This window comes from Bradysia coprophila, unplaced genomic scaffold, assembly GCF_014529535.1.
Source record: "Bradysia coprophila strain Holo2 unplaced genomic scaffold, BU_Bcop_v1 contig_24, whole genome shotgun sequence".
Taxonomy (NCBI): domain Eukaryota; kingdom Metazoa; phylum Arthropoda; class Insecta; order Diptera; family Sciaridae; genus Bradysia; species Bradysia coprophila.
In genome coordinates this window covers 2967750-2983102 of record NW_023503501.1, presented here as the reverse complement: position 1 = coordinate 2983102, position 15353 = coordinate 2967750, and the positions used below count along the sequence as shown (strand labels likewise).

Here is a 15353-nt window from a genome sequence, read left to right as displayed (position 1 = left end):
TTCGCCAGTGAGCTAGATTCGTTTGTGTAACGGTTCAATGGTGTTGAGGAATTTCGCGCCGCGTCATTCACAATAGCCCACACAGTGACATTTTCCTTATACAAAATGTGTCGTTTTGTCAATTATTGTGAATGACGCGGCGCGGCCGTTTCAATGCAACAACAGATTGTTTGTTTTTTCACCTATTTTTGTGAGAAGGAAAAGTATTTACCAAATTTTTTTTCGTTGTGGTTCCTCGAGGCGCATACATACATGTAATGTTTTTTTTCCGGAGGGGTATGCATTAAAACTATATACATTGGGTGTGGCTTGGTAGTTCATTACATTTGGAACCAATTTATGAACTCGCGAACTCACGCGTGTGCTTTAAGCACGTCGCTTTGACAACTGTTATTTTGACTTGGGTAGTTGCATACCTCGCCTTCGGGCCGGATATGCAAACTCTAAACTTGTCAAAATAACAGTTTTCAAACCTTGGCGCTCAAACACACACTTGTGAGTTTTGCTCGTATCACAAATTGATCACTAATGTAATGAACTACCCTTAGACGAATTATTACTATTAGAAGGGGCCGTGCCTGGTTTTTTTACGGTGCGATTTGGCAACGGACCGAATGCAACACTGGAACTCACCAACAGCGCGAGGCTATTTATACTAAACCGAGTCAAAAAACAAACAAACAGAGCAAACAGCTCTTCCCTTACCAAACTTGATCACGTGGTTCGTCTAAGGAACTACCTCCGCAGCACCCAATGTAACACACTATTACTTTACTTTACCGGCGCTACAGCCACTTGTGGGCCTTGGCCTGGTCGAGAATCCTGTTCCAGCATTCCCTCATTTGCTGCACTTTGCCAACCTCTTATTCCACGTATGATACATCCTTTAAAATTCGCAGTGGTCTAATAGAATGACTTTACTTCAAAAAACTTACTATAAACAATGCAGCGAATAAACGAATCAGCACCAGACGAAAAATCCTAAAGGCTTTGCTAACCTATAGGCGGGGTTCGGAATTCACGTAAAACATGTGGTACACACTCACCAACCCGCACTGACCCGCGTGATGTTTCATGATTAAATACCCCTCAACATCGTAGTGGATAATAAAGTCTACAAATATATATTTGAAGATGAATTGGTAAAGCTGTAAAGCTTAGACCTCAGGCTAAACAACAACTATATTTTTGTGATCAAACCAGTAACCAGTAGGGTTTAAACAATCCTCGAAAAATTGATCTTAATTCAAAATTTTACCACCGAAATATACTATTGTTATGTTATTCTTACTCGTGGTCCTGCCCTCTACAAATATCACTAAAAACACTTCTCGTCCACGAGAGGTCGAATCAAATTTTTGCAAGCTCACCGTGCTTGATAATCAGAATTCAACAAAAAATACTTTTCATGTCATCTCTGTAGTCTGACAGAAGATTGGATTAATATCAGATGCCCATTTTCAAGAACTTTTTGTTTTAAACATTTTGAACGAACACGAACCTTTGTTGTTTATGTTTTCAGTAAATAAATCTGTGGCAGTATAGTCAACCAGCTTGTTCTTGAATATCGGATTTGAAAGTGCTTTTAAAGGAAACTGAAGAAAAATTTGAGAAACTAAATTTCAAAGTAACGGATTTTGGTCTAACGTAATGCCAATCAAGAGATTCTCCAGACCGAATGATTGAAGCATTGTTTCCTTGCAAACTAAATTTACTCAGTAATACGTTTCAAACCAAGAGAATAATAAAAGTCGGTTGAATATTGGCATTAAATTTCATTCATTTTAAAGCAATCAAAAATCAATTTGCAGCCTATCAATTCCGCTTCGGAAAAATTTGTTTTGATTCATCGTGTGACGACTTTCAGATTGATGCCATTTTCCAAAGCCAATATGAAGTTTGTTGGGCTGATTTTGTTTTCATTGTTCTTGTGCACATCACCCAATTCGAACCTGAATTTTCTCAGTAATAAAAGTAGGCCGACGCTAGAATTCAATCGAGCCAGCCGCCTACCAATACAATTGCGAGCGCCCTCTCCAAAAGTGATATTGGGCATTTCGATGAAGCTTTTCTGTAATCTCTGCGATTCGTTGTGTCTCTCTGGTATGAATTTTTCGGGTTCATCGTAATATGATCGGTCGTAATGGAGTCCCAACGAACTGATAATAACTGACGTTCCTTTTTCAATTACAACTGAGGTACCGGGAATTTTATAGTCAGTCGTACAGATCCGTGAAATTCCAGGGAATGGTGGATACAATCGCAAACACTCTTGAAAAGATTACACAGATTATACTATTTTTTCAAAGTAGCACAAACGTTTACCTGTAAAGCAACACGAGAAATATTTCATCTGAGATACTGCATCGTAGGTTAGCTCGCCATCGTGTCTTCGAATGACCTCTTCAATCTCGTCGGACACCTTCTGTTGGATATTCGGGTGCTTGGCCAACTCATACAAGAAAAAAGACATAGCTGACGATGATGAATCGAAGCCACCGAGGAAGAACAGCAGCGACTGTGCGGCAATATCTTCAATTGTTAATGACTTGTGCCCTGATTTAGTTTCAGTGGTCCAATTATCATCTTCTTTCACCTGTCCCTCATTTCGAATTTGCATCAGCAATTGAAATAAATCTCTCCGTGTCACATTGTTCTTTTCTCGATATTCCAAATTTTGTCGCACAGTTTCAATCAGAAAATCGCCCACTTCTTTGTCAGCAAAACGTACACCAAAAAGCTTTATCAACTTTGGCGACAGAAGAGTCTGAAAATTACTGCGAACCATGGCTCTGAAGGACGGTTTGAAAAATACTCGCACTACATTCGTGCTGAATTCGTTGTCGGTTTCGAAGCAATCAATCTCTAGTCCAAATGCAACTGAGACGATAACGTTTGTAGCGTAATGTGCAAAAATTTGTCGCAATTCAATCGATTCATTCGTGTTGGCAAATTTTTCGATGTATTTTTCCATTGATTTACCACAGTCAATGATTGTTGGAAGCATTCCCTTCAATTTGCCCGATGTGAACGCCTGTGAAAGTTTAGTCCGCATTCGTTTCCATTTTTCTCCATGTTGCAACAACAAGTTGTCAGCCATTGGATCGACATCGGTTGATGCATGCTGACCAGGCTCATCGAAATATTGAGAATCTTTCACCAATATATTTTGGATCAGCCGCGGATCACGAATTAAAAGAGCCGGAGTAATTGTTGAATAAACTCCGTAGAATGGTTCGCTGGTTTCGTTGTATAAATCTTGCAGATCTTGAGCAAACGATTTCTGTTTTAGGAATGATTTCGTAAAATTTCCTAACGGAAAAGTTGGCTTTTTGTATGGGACTCCTTGTCGCTCCCAATAAGAGTACGATCTTTTCACAAATAAATACAATGTCACTATTACAACTGAGAGAAACGCCACAAAAATTGGAATTAGTGACATTTTTCCTTTCACTAATTTTGGTAATTGATAATCTTTCATTTATTCAATGTCTGATAAGTCAAAATGCATTATCGCATGTTTCGGTTACGCTGATAACTACGATAATAGTAGATTGCGTACTGGTTTTTGGATATTTTTATTTTAACGGGTGCACTGTCGTTGGTGCAAGTGCAACGTTTGCAGCCTGAGTCGAACCAATAAATGTGTAAAGCAGGTATGGTCTATTGTCCGCCCGGAGGACATACAAATTTGATTTTCGTACTTAAACGCACTCATTTTCATATTATTTTGACTAAAATGTAAGTGCGTTTAAGACGAACTCGCCGTTCGACCATATCTGTTCTAGACTTTCATTGAGTCGAACCACATAAAGCTCGTAGGGCACGATGAGGCATCGATGCTTAAGTTCCCATTCCATTCACCAGAAAGTAGTCCGTGAGAGAGCGAACTGTCAAATAAACAAAGCAAAAATTGAAACACGGAGTACTTTTTTGGTAAGAGGAAACTAAGCATTAGCTAAAATTCCACCAGAATCCTTTTTCAAAAATATATCACCGCAATAATGACAACGAATATGTGTTAGCTTTCAACAGAAAACAGATGTAGCTTTGGCAGTTTATGAAAATTTCGTTAAACTGCTGACTTTTCTCAGAGCTGGTCAAACGACTACAACCAAATCTAATTTTTTATTAAAGCTAACACTTCACTTTCGTGGTCGTTACTGCGGTCGTATGTACAATCTTCGAAAAGGATTCTGATGAAAAGATATCATCAGAAATCAAATACGAAACACACAAATGTAGGCTACAATCATAGCACTGAACCAAGCACTAAAACAGATTTTTTTAACGGATATTTAGCCTCTCTAGTATGATCTGCCACAAAATAAACAACATTTTTTGAACCGCCACAAGTAGGTCGCTTGGTTGCAGATGCTATACTACAATTTAAGCTAAACAGTGATGCCTCCTTAATGCTGCTGTCATTGCGTAAAACAAGTGTCCGGGGGTGAGGCGGGTGAAGTGAGTAAAACAATTTTTTCCACATTAAAGCGGGTATATACTCAACTTATGAATGATGAACGAAATTGATTTTTTTTTTTTAAATTTAATGAAAACGAATTTGCTTCAAATCTGAACAATTATCTGAACAATTGAATGATGACAATTTTTATCTCCCATTCATTTTTATCATGATGATGAGCACAGCTCTGCTTCTAATATGAACATAAGAAATATTTAGAAACGAATGCCTTGCATTTTGTCTTAAAGATAGGAGTCATGATTTCTTGGCGTGAAGTGAATAAAAATGCACAACACATGCATACACGCATACGTATTTCAAAATTTGGAGGCTTTCTGACGTTGGAAAAATGGGTTTTCGGGGTGTTCGTAGTAGAAGCAGTGCTATGTGATGAGGTAATACACTGAAGCCAGTTATCATGATATACCTTTTGTCTATGGGTATTTTTGATTACAATGATAACCGTCTTCAAGGTAATCTCTTGCAATTATTATGATGAATCTTTTGTCGCACGAGGCACGACCATTACTTTCTTTAAAATAAACCACTAAAACCGATACTTGTCGGACGGTGTATGCGGGTGTATGTTGGTTTCGGTGCTTTCTGGACTCAATGTTTAAAAAAAATATTCCTACTAATACTCGGATCAGACCAGATCAATCTAACGAGTTTTTGGAGTTGATACGATTGTCGGGTGATCTTTTTCGAACTTGCATTGATCTGAATCTTATTTGATCTGACTTTTTCAAGCTTGACCTGAATCAACGCACTTCAAGCATGAGTGGAACTCTTAATAGATCATTTTCATCATACGGTACTTGTCAACGTAACCCCATTTAAATTTTCGTTAAGTAGTCCTTAACCTCAGTCAATTGTCGTTAACCGCGTTCAATTTACTGATTTTTATATGAAAATCGTTCGTTCAATTCATTCGACATGTCTGACAGTTGGGATCGTGTCTGACGTTTACAAGGTCATGAATATGATCTATAGGGCACTGAAGCTTGACAGTGTGTCACACAACCGTAAAACACTGTAAAAAAGCCATTTCATACAAAATAGTACTCTATTTGGCAGCTGTCGACTATGATCAATTTTGCTTGAAGTGTTTTGCTTGAATCTATTTGATATAATCTGACTTGCATCATTGCCAATATGTTGTGAATAGGGAACCGGTTAACCGGGCATTCTATTTTAGCCAAATCGAAACCGCGGTTTTTAGGCATAAAAACCGGGGTTTTCGGTTTTTAAAAGTCGCTCCGAAAGTCCAAAATGTATTTAAACGAGCCATCAGAACAGTCGGAGCGTCTGCTGCGACTGAGCCCCGTACAAACCCGTATATCTATTGCGTACGTGACCCTAGTGCGTCTGTCACCCTACTTTGACCGTAGACCTATTGCACCCGTAAACGTAGTTGAAGTCAAATTATTATGAAATGTGTACATCTTAGAAATTGCGCAAAGCGCAATTACGAAGCCCCGTACGACGTTCCTTTCAAATAAAACAAAAATTTCAAATAGCCCTAAAATTTAAATTTATTTAGTACAAATACACATAGGGCCTAGTATCGGCCTCAGTCCGATGATCCAAATTTAATTTTTTTTTTCAACTACATTCTATTCGGCCTTTGATTACCTTCCAAATGAAACAAAAAATACGAAAAACGGATGAAATTTGCTCGAGTTATATTCAAAATACACATAGGGCCCTAGTAGCGGCCTCAGTCCGAGGACCCAATTTTTTTTTTCAACAACATTCTATTCGGTGTCCGATTATCTTTCAAATGAAACAAAAATTACGAAAAACGGATGAAATTTACTCGAGTTGTATGTAAAATACGCATAGGGCCCTAGTAGCGGCCTTAGTCCGAGGACCCAAATTTTTTTTTTTTTTTTCAACAACATTCTACTCGGCCTTTGATTACCTTCCAAATGACACAAAAATTACGAAAAACGGATGAAATTTACTCGAGTTGTATGTAAAATACGCATAGGGCCCTAGTAGTGGCCTTAGTCCAAGGACCCAAATTTAATTTTTTTTTCAACAACATTCTATTCGGCCTTTGATTACCTTCCAAATGAAACACAAATTACGAAAAACGGATGAAATTTGCTCGAGTTATATGTAAAATACACATAGGGCCCTAGTAACGGCCTTAGTCCAAGGACCCAAATTTAATTTTTTTTCAACAACATTCTATTCGGTGTTCGATGAAACGGATGAAATTTACTCGAGTTGTATGTAAAATACGCATAGGGCCCTAGTAGTGGCCTTAGTCCAAGGACCCAAATTTAATTTTTTTTCAACAACTTTCTATTCGGCGTTCGATTACCTTCCAAATGAAACAAAAATTACGAAAAACGGATTAAATTTACTTGAGTTCTATGTAAAATACACATAGGGCCCTAGTAGCTTTTCACTTCTAAGGCCCCAACTCACGGTCCACTCACCCGATTTTAAAAAACTTTTTTTTCCTGGATTGGTATTGACAATACCTATCATTTGCCGTGTCATTTACATTTCCATCGTTTATTTTGCCATAAATATCACCAAAAGACCTTAAATCACTTAGGTGGCCCTAACTCACGAAGGGCCGACCCGAATATGCCCATCTTCGAACTTAGCCTCACTATTTTGACTATCTTTCAGGGAAAAAAAAATTTTTTGAAATCGGATTTGATTTACTCAAGATATCGACGTGACGGACAGACGGACAGACGGACAGACCGCCCAAATTTTTATTGCGGATTCGTCATCTATGAACATAGGCAAACACTTTGCCCTTACCGTCTGCTTCGAATTCCATCAATTACACACGGCATCGTAATCCTATAAGCCCCTTCGTACTTCGTACGGGGCTAAAAAGTACTGTGGCAAGCTTGTTTTTTCTGCCTATGTCGTATTATTGGAGTTAACCTTGTTTCCTAATTATGACATGAGGAATGTGTGATATGAGGTGAAAAACATTGGTCTCGGAATTTTGACATTTTTAATAATTTCAAAATAAACGTAAAAAAAACTTCAAAAAATTCGATGCTGGCGTTGTGGTCCTTGCACAAAAACTCCTCATGACATGTGGAATGTGTAGTAGATAAATAGAAGCACCGAAGGCATGAATAGATCACTAAAATGACCGCTGGCGTGACGATCGACGGTTCGGTTTTGTGTGCAAACTAATGACAACCAACTTTGCTTCTAAGGGAATTCCCCGTATTTAGTTCATTTACATTCATTTCAAAGAATTGGACGCACTCACTTACTATGTGAAATTGTGAAGTTGGTTTCAATTAGTTTGCACACTTTTCTCCACCATTCCTCACGTTTCCGTCATCAGTTTCACCAAACGAAGAGATCTATAAGGCAGAAAACAGAAGTTAGCGACAGTACTCATTCATGGTAGACAAATGGTAGTCGCGACATCGAAAACGTTATTAAACACAAGATGGCTGTGTTTGAGGACCGAATCTAAAGTCTGTTTATCAGTATTTACTTAAGTGTTGACAGTTGACACTGAGAGAACATTTTCGAATGCTGGACTTTTATGTACAAAATTACGTTCCAGACTAAGTGGTACGAAAATAGACGCATTAGCGTTTTGAAGATCTTATTTTCAAAAGATAAAATATACAAAAAAGGATGTCAAGTAACATATATTAAGTATCTGCGGGAAAATTGGTTTATCTTCGAGGAGGAGGGTTGTATCTTGAAATTATAAACCATTTTTTCTGCAGAAACGTAAGATATTTTATGTGTCGATGCAAAGATAAACCCAAATTCCCACTCCAAACAGATTGTAAACAAATTCATTTCATTTCGTTGAATTAAATACCACGTCATAAACGCGAAAAAGTATTAAAACTGTGAAATTTAGAGAAAAAAAAGGTTTTTGATCTTAGGGTTGAAAAAGCCGCGGTTTTCGGTGAAAAAAACCGAAACCGCGGTTTTTGAATTCGAGTTCGGTTTGCAATCCCTAGTTGTGAACCTTGTGAACTCAATAGTAAAGCCCACCGCTATCAAATATTAGGCCCTGTGAGATGTTGTATTATACTTGCAAACGAAGAAATCGAAAACTTGTTCAAAATAGAAAGAATTTTCTTCAATTTCTACAAGTTTTGGCTTCGGAGGATAGAATTAGAAGATTGTGCACGATATTGAAAGTTGCTGAATGCTAGAATTTCCTTCGCTGGTAGTTCTTCCTTTGGTAATAAATTAATTTGAAGGAATAGATCTTTCTTACATAATTGCTTGCCATGACTACATCAAGTTCCTTGAATCAGTTTTACTAATTTAAAAACCACTCAGAACTTTGATCACAAATGTTTCTATTATGAGTCCAACAAGCCACTCCATTAATACAATTGTTCGGGTATAGGATTTCCGAATAACGATTTCCATGACACCGGGAAGATAATGTTTAGTTTTCCCTCGCCAGTTCGCTCAATAATGTTAAAACCAGCGTTTAACTCCTCCAATAATGTAACCGCATCGGCTGAATTATCCCCCTCCGACACATATTTGAACAGTGTTAACGTTGGAATGCCGTTGCGACTCGCCACCGACATCAACTGCTTCACATATCCTCCACCTTGGAAGTATAAGTAACTGATGCAGAGGTATTGAACAAAAAATCCGTAGGAATATTTACCGTGTATGATGTCCCCTTGAAATTCGTTCCACTTCATGCGCTGGATAGCATCCGTCTCGACTCCCCTGAATGCATCGTCCACGATTACTGCAAACGGATTTGCTCCGACGAAATGTTGTTCATACGCATAACTACTGGTCAATAAGATCAATTTGGCGATTTTTCGCGACTTTAGGAAGTCAATCAATTCGTTGAAAAATTCGTTCATTGTGGCAGCAACAAGTGGCGAACGAAGCTGAAATGCGGCGATTTTTTTCGCATTTGACACGTACAGCTCACAGGATGTTGTTATGTTGCTGGTGTCATGCTGGAACGCTTTTGGTCCTATTATTGGAACGATGCTGCTGTGCCAAACTGTTGCCACCTTTTCCATTTGAAGTGTTGATATCAGCAGGTCGACTGAAAGTTGAGCGACATTTCCCACACCAATGCTGGGTAACAGGACTGTGTAGCCAGCAATGTCGCATGTTTTGTTGAAGTTAATTAAATTCTAGAATGAGACATGACGCAAGAGATTGAGTTTTTTACGAGGATTCGAGGCTTGATAATGCTAATTAGCGAATCTATTCCAATTTTAACACGAAATTCGATTCACCGGCTTCACCAAATGTTTCATCTCAATTATCAAAAATAAATTAAGTTTTCTTAACAAATAAAATCTGCTTCCTTTACCGTTTTAACCATCGCGGATTACAATCAAATTTTCCGGCTCGTTTATTTAATTTGGTTGCAATGTTATATATACATTTATATACACAACAATGACTTTTACATAATCGTTCTTCTTCCATATCAACAGTATATTGAAATGGCGTCAGGTCCAATAGATTCAGCAACAATGGTTCAGTATAAATCAAGTCCAAGGTTATTTGAAATGTCAAAAATTATCCACAGAGAACTTAAAAAACAGATCACACCGTTCATTTCGTAAATGTGGCGTAAAGGGAAATACATACCTATGGCGAAACGGAAGCAATTGTACTTTGCATACGTTCAAAATCATCTGACGTACATGTTACCAATCTATGGAGACTGCGCTGGATACAAACTCAAGGAATTGCAAACCCTGCAAAATCGATGCATCAAAGCAATTTATCGATTGGACAGATACACGTCGACAACGTATCTGTACAGCACCAGCATGCTTCCGATGGCCGAACTTGCTGAATTCGAACGAATTGTTTCAATTCATAAACTTGTCAATGTCAACTCGCTAACCAAGCACAATTTCCATTTCACCAACAATGGAGATGTACATGGTCGATCTACCAGAAGGAATTCACAGATCCACATATTTAACCAACATTCTTCCATCATGTCCGCAAATGCTGCGTTGTCAACTGCTTTGAGTGAATATAACTCTATTGATAGTGCAACTAGAAAACTGACGAACTTGAGAACGTTTAAAGCTAAAGTAAAACTGAAAATTATGAGTTATCTTCTTCCTGTTATTTTTCATATGTTGATGCTTGTTTTTGTTTATTACTCTTCAAGAGACTGAATTTTTTTAAAAATCTTTTTTAATGTAGAAGAGTCAATTAATTTTTTATTTAAGTATTTTAACCTATTTATTGAGACTGCCTAGTCCTATTTATTAGACAAATATCAATCTAAAGATTTATGCTAAATTATGCCAAATGAAACCAATTAATCATTATCCAAACTATCATGCGAATTAATCAACGAGATCCAAACTGAATCAATAAAAAAAAACAATATTGTAAGACGACAAAGCCTAAATTGTATTCCACTCGGCACTTTAATTGGAATGATAATAAATACGACTTTTCAAAAAAAAGGATATTGAATCGTGTCGGTGTGTCACACAACTGTGAAACACTGTAAAAAACACGATTTAATCCATAGAAATCGTTTTTCATATAAATTTTGATGAGGCTATGTCTCCATGGATTAAATTTGTCAATTCGTATGGCCTTGGAACAAACCTACGGATGACGGTGTATCTGTCAGCGTTCGGATTTACACTTACTTGGACTTGATCTCTTCGTCTCAACCATAGAGTTACACCGGAGAGATGTCATTTTTAAACATGGCTGGGTGCTCATGTAATTTTTGGGTGGCGATCAGCATAAGCTTCACATCTCTCGAGTAAAACTCTATGCTATACTACTCTTCAAGTTACGGTACTTCGGCAGCCTCAATTCAGTCTCGTTAACTGTTTCGTTCATTTATTCATTTGTATGGGATAAGAGAGATTTCTGTCTCCCGGTCACACGTAAAAATTAGAGAAATCGCAAACGAGAGGTCCCGCACTGATCTTCGAACTTCTCGCTCTAAGCGTAACAGTCTATAGGTAAACAGCCTCGATGAAGCGGGTCTTATATTTGATATTTTTAACGTTGCGAATTGGCAACGGATTATTAGAATATCTACGAGTAAGTGTTACATAGAAAGCGAATGAAGGAAATATCATCTTGCCCAGCCGCGGATTTGAACACATGACCTCTCGATTATGAGTCGAGAACTCTAGCGCGGGTTCAGACAAAATGATATTTACTTCGATCGCCTTTATGTTGTGTAAAGTGCTAGATTGAATGTGTAGTGTAGTGTGTGCCGCTTCATCGAGTCTGTTTAACTATAGGTTTCTCCCAAGGTGAAATAGAATCTCAAACAGTCATCCATAGAAGCATATCCTCAACATTATTAACGATGAAAATGACAAAATAAAAAAAAGAGAAAAGCTGTGGTTATGGTTCTATGGATGACATCGGTTCGCATTCGGTTAGTTTTCGGTTTCAGAAGAAACCTATTATAATTAAATCTACTTATAACTTGCTTAGTGGCAAATCGACTAGACATTGCGATGATTCAAGCGGGTCAATATGTTGAGCTGCGATCCATTCCGATTCATTGTGACGAATACGATCATAAAAACCGTTTCCATCACTGAACGAATCGTGATTTTCCACGTCATTGTTAACATGTCTCTGGTGCATTGCGCTTGACACACACACACACACGCAACAAAGTCTGACATTTCACCTTTTCTCTGTATGGTTTTGTTATCACATTTTTGTTAGTTTTTATGTTCGATCGTGTAAATAAAGAGCATTTTTGCGAATAGATTAATCAATCTAATCGTTCGGTCTGTGATCGAAATTTAGTCATAATGCATTTCAAATCATTCCCGTGCACATTTTTATTGTTAGTAATTGTTACCACTGTATTGGCTGGACCGGAAGAGAATGAGGGAGTCCGATATGCCGACAGATGTGAGGCCTGCAAAATTTTAGCAACAGAACTTCAAGGTCGACTTTCGGAGACGGGAAAATCTCACGACGTCTTAGAGATGGGGTAAGAGAGTGGATTTCCATTTTGGTTTTAACTTCGACTTAAAATTCTATTTCCTTTTGAACAAAGCTATTCACTGGACGATGTAAAGCCAAAGAAACGTACAGCCTACAAAAAAAGTGAACTTCGTCTGCTGGAATCACTGGAGAATGTTTGTGATCGAATTTTAGAATACAACATCCATAAGGAACGTAAAGACAGTACTCGATTTGCCAAAGGAATGTCGCAAACATTCAAAACGTTACATGGTTTGGTGGATAAAGGCGTTAAAGTTGAGCTGGGCATTCCATACGAATTGTGGGGTGAGTCATTGGCATTTTGTCAGTGAAATTTTGCGTGGAAAATAATTTCGTTTTGGTCATTCTCATTTGCAGACAATCCATCGGTTGAGGTGACCAACATGAAATCGCAATGTGAGAGCTTATTGGAACAACATGAAAATGTGATTGAGAGCTGGTACTTTAAGCATCAGGAGAACGTGCCATTAATTAAATACTTCTGTGAAGACCGAGCATTGAAGGGAATGGATACAAAATGTTTGTATGAGGATGTGGAAGAGAAAAAGGGTGAAACCGACGATGAGGAAGATGAACAGAACGTTGTAGAGAAAGACGAGCTGTAAGAGAACTGTAATCATATTTTATTTCCAATCGAAGTCTTGCGAACAAATACAAAATTAGGACATATCGTTACCCATAAAGTTCACACATCACGAACGTCATATTTGATAAGATTCTCTGAAAACATTGTCTCCTAAATAAAATCCATTTTTATATTGACGTAATTGACACCATGCTCACCTTTTATTGTCCTGTAATTGCTTTCAAACTCCTCGACCGTGTTGAGATCACTTATCTCTTTCGCCGCAATGTTCAACTCATAACCCGGACCATAAAGTAGAAAGTAATCGTTGTCATCGTCTGGAATGTCATCGCTAATCGGCGTTTCGCATATGATGGACGTCAAATAGGTCCAATACCGTGAAGTGTTCGGTATGTTATAACCACCACCTCCTAAAAATATGATGGGAACGTTCCAACTGATGACTGTCCTAACACATTTTCCCATATCAATTGGGGTGAGATTTGTATTTCCCAGGGGATCGCCGACTAGCACATCTCCGCCACATTGCACCACACAAATATCTGGTTTGTATGTCTCGAAAATGAGATTCGCAACCCTGCAAATGATGAAATTGATCGTTAGGACGTCATAGTCACACTTATATGCGACTACTCACTTGTTGAAATAATCAACGAACAAACTGCCACTGACACCACTACGATAAGGAAAATTTGCTGTGTAGCCTCGGCCTTGTCCCAAGCCACATTCGCTCACACTACCGGAGTTGGGGAAGAATCCGGTCTCGTACTGGTGAAATGATAACGTAAATGCTCGTTTAGTGAATGCAAAAGCGTTCTCCACACCATTGCCGTGATGAGTGTCCAAATCGATGTACAAGACTCGTTTGAATTTTTCTCTCAATTTCTGAATGCCAATGCAAATATCGTTCACGTAACAGAATCCCTCTGCATTGTCTCTGAAAAGAAATGTGAGAAATTCAGTTCGAAGATGCTGAAGAAGCATGAAGTACCGCTGAGCATGGTGCCATCCTCCACACCAATTAATGGCAATTCTCGCTCCAGAATATATGGATTCAACGGAAGTAATGGTTGCACCGGCTATTGTTGTTGCAAACTTCCATAAATTGTTCAACTTCGGACAGTCGTATCCTGTTAAAGGAGAGATATGACGGATATGACGGCATTCGTTATGATAGGTAGAAATTGAAATCGATCGTTACCAATTCCATATTCCAGTTGCTCGTCATCGACATCATCGTCATCACAGTCATCGCAGCTTTGCTCTTTCAGGTAATTCACATAATATTCAGCGTGGAACAATCGTAATTCCTTTTCCGTTGCCAGTCTGGGTGAGATCTCTTTCATTTGTTCGTTTAGTTTATACGCTGAGATCAACTGGTGCACCGCGTACGCCTACACCATTATTTGTTTAACCCATTTCAATGAAGACTCTTTCAAGCTATCAGAATACTTACTCGATCGTTTATAACTTTTAGCTTCGAACATTCTTTCAATAACTTATCACTCGAGACGTACGCTATCCAAGACATATTATTAACGTTGAAACGGATGCACTGATTATGTACTTGTACGTAACCACAGCACTGCTCCTAGCATGAACACAATGAACACTGAATTGACAAGTGTCAAATTTGGAGGCTTTAGTGATAAGAGCTACCACTTAGGATTGTTTGTATTGTACGTTTTAACTCATACATCGAAAACAAGTCATCTATTTTTACAAAAGAAACGCTGTCCTTACTGTGATTTCATCAGCCTTCGAATATTTTCTACGCTGCAGTGCTGTGACATAACTGAATGGCGCGTAAACAAATCTGTCAATATGTACAGATGGTTGGATTTCGAAAAAACGAATTAAAATTTTCCAAAAAAGAGAAATCAAAAATCATGCCGTCCTTTTCGTTGAAAGTTGAAAGTTGCACGTTCATATAGATGCATTTGATCCGATTCTGACTAGTTAACTGGGCTTATTCTCAATATATTCATTCATTCATTCGCTTTGTCTGAATTCATTCGCTTTCTATGTAACACTTACTCAGAGATATTCTAATAGTCCGTTGCCAATTCGCAACGTTAAAAATATCGAATGTCCTATTCACGCCATAAGTGCTCTTCAGAGCTTGAATTTTCGATGAATCGATGGACGAACCAATGAGTTAAAAAATAAATTTCAACGCATGAAATTAACGTGAGTTGACCAAATACAACAATTTTTGACAGCTTACCCCGAGATCTGTTAAATTTAACTGGTTTTCGCTCCCCTTAAACAATAGAGTGTTATCATGAAACGGAAAGGGACAAGTATCCCAAGGCAATTTATAATAAA

General features: G+C 38.1%; 4 protein-coding genes across 6 annotated transcripts; 1 reads left to right on the top strand and 3 right to left on the bottom strand.

The window, feature by feature from the left end:
* Nucleotides 1-1760: 1760 nt before the first annotated feature.
* On the bottom strand, nucleotides 1761-3626 carry LOC119077878 (probable cytochrome P450 6d5). The gene is made up of 2 exons (XM_037185232.1): nucleotides 2326-3626; nucleotides 1761-2271 (listed from the first exon to the last, which is right to left on the bottom strand). Exons 1-2 carry the CDS (start codon nucleotides 3479-3481, stop codon nucleotides 1847-1849), a joined length of 1581 nt encoding a protein of 526 aa, XP_037041127.1. The 5' UTR covers nucleotides 3482-3626; the 3' UTR covers nucleotides 1761-1846.
* A 5141-nt stretch (nucleotides 3627-8767) lies between these two features.
* On the bottom strand, nucleotides 8768-9924 carry LOC119077917 (proteasome assembly chaperone 2). The gene is made up of 3 exons (XM_037185296.1): nucleotides 9783-9924; nucleotides 9111-9600; nucleotides 8768-9050 (listed from the first exon to the last, which is right to left on the bottom strand). Exons 1-3 carry the CDS (start codon nucleotides 9792-9794, stop codon nucleotides 8815-8817), a joined length of 738 nt encoding a protein of 245 aa, XP_037041191.1. The 5' UTR covers nucleotides 9795-9924; the 3' UTR covers nucleotides 8768-8814.
* Nucleotides 9925-12098: 2174 nt separating this feature from the next.
* On the top strand, nucleotides 12099-13215 carry LOC119077918 (protein canopy homolog 4). The gene is made up of 3 exons (XM_037185297.1): nucleotides 12099-12425; nucleotides 12492-12724; nucleotides 12797-13215. Exons 1-3 carry the CDS (start codon nucleotides 12241-12243, stop codon nucleotides 13042-13044), a joined length of 666 nt encoding a protein of 221 aa, XP_037041192.1. The 5' UTR covers nucleotides 12099-12240; the 3' UTR covers nucleotides 13045-13215.
* On the bottom strand, nucleotides 13045-14939 carry LOC119077896 (histone deacetylase 8-like). Of its 3 annotated transcripts, XM_037185264.1 has the most exons (7): nucleotides 14825-14939; nucleotides 14482-14583; nucleotides 14227-14419; nucleotides 14017-14155; nucleotides 13663-13962; nucleotides 13223-13602; nucleotides 13045-13159 (listed from the first exon to the last, which is right to left on the bottom strand). In XM_037185264.1, the coding sequence occupies exons 2-7, from the start codon at nucleotides 14554-14556 to the stop codon at nucleotides 13125-13127; spliced, it is 1122 nt and encodes a 373-aa protein (XP_037041159.1). In that variant the 5' UTR covers nucleotides 14557-14583; nucleotides 14825-14939; the 3' UTR covers nucleotides 13045-13124. The 3 variants fall into 3 exon arrangements, with proteins under 3 accessions (XP_037041159.1, XP_037041158.1, XP_037041160.1); XM_037185263.1 differs by lacking the exon at nucleotides 14825-14939 and having other exon boundaries at nucleotides 14482-14622; XM_037185265.1 differs by lacking the exon at nucleotides 14825-14939 and having other exon boundaries at nucleotides 14227-14427; nucleotides 14482-14596.
* Nucleotides 14940-15353: the final 414 nt, after the last annotated feature.

Coding starts and splice junctions, on each gene's coding strand:
- LOC119077917 (XM_037185296.1), bottom strand. Junction 9,051..9,110: donor TCAAGGGGACATCATACACG/GTAAATATTCCT, acceptor TATACTTCCAAG/GTGGAGGATATGTGAAGCAG.
- LOC119077918 (XM_037185297.1), top strand. CDS start 12,241: ATGCATTTCAAATCATTCCCGTGCACATTTTTATTGTTAGTAATTGTT. Junction 12,426..12,491: donor CACGACGTCTTAGAGATGGG/GTAAGAGAGTGG, acceptor TTTTGAACAAAG/CTATTCACTGGACGATGTAA. Junction 12,725..12,796: donor CATTCCATACGAATTGTGGG/GTGAGTCATTGG, acceptor TCTCATTTGCAG/ACAATCCATCGGTTGAGGTG.
- LOC119077896 (XM_037185264.1), bottom strand. CDS start 14,556: ATGTCTTGGATAGCGTACGTCTCGAGTGATAAGTTATTGAAAGAATGT. Junction 14,420..14,481: donor TAAAAGTTATAAACGATCGA/GTAAGTATTCTG, acceptor ATAATGGTGTAG/GCGTACGCGGTGCACCAGTT. Junction 13,160..13,222: donor CAATTACAGGACAATAAAAG/GTGAGCATGGTG, acceptor CAATGTTTTCAG/AGAATCTTATCAAATATGAC.
- LOC119077878 (XM_037185232.1), bottom strand. CDS start 3,481: ATGAAAGATTATCAATTACCAAAATTAGTGAAAGGAAAAATGTCACTA. Junction 2,272..2,325: donor TTTCTCGTGTTGCTTTACAG/GTAAACGTTTGT, acceptor AATCTTTTCAAG/AGTGTTTGCGATTGTATCCA.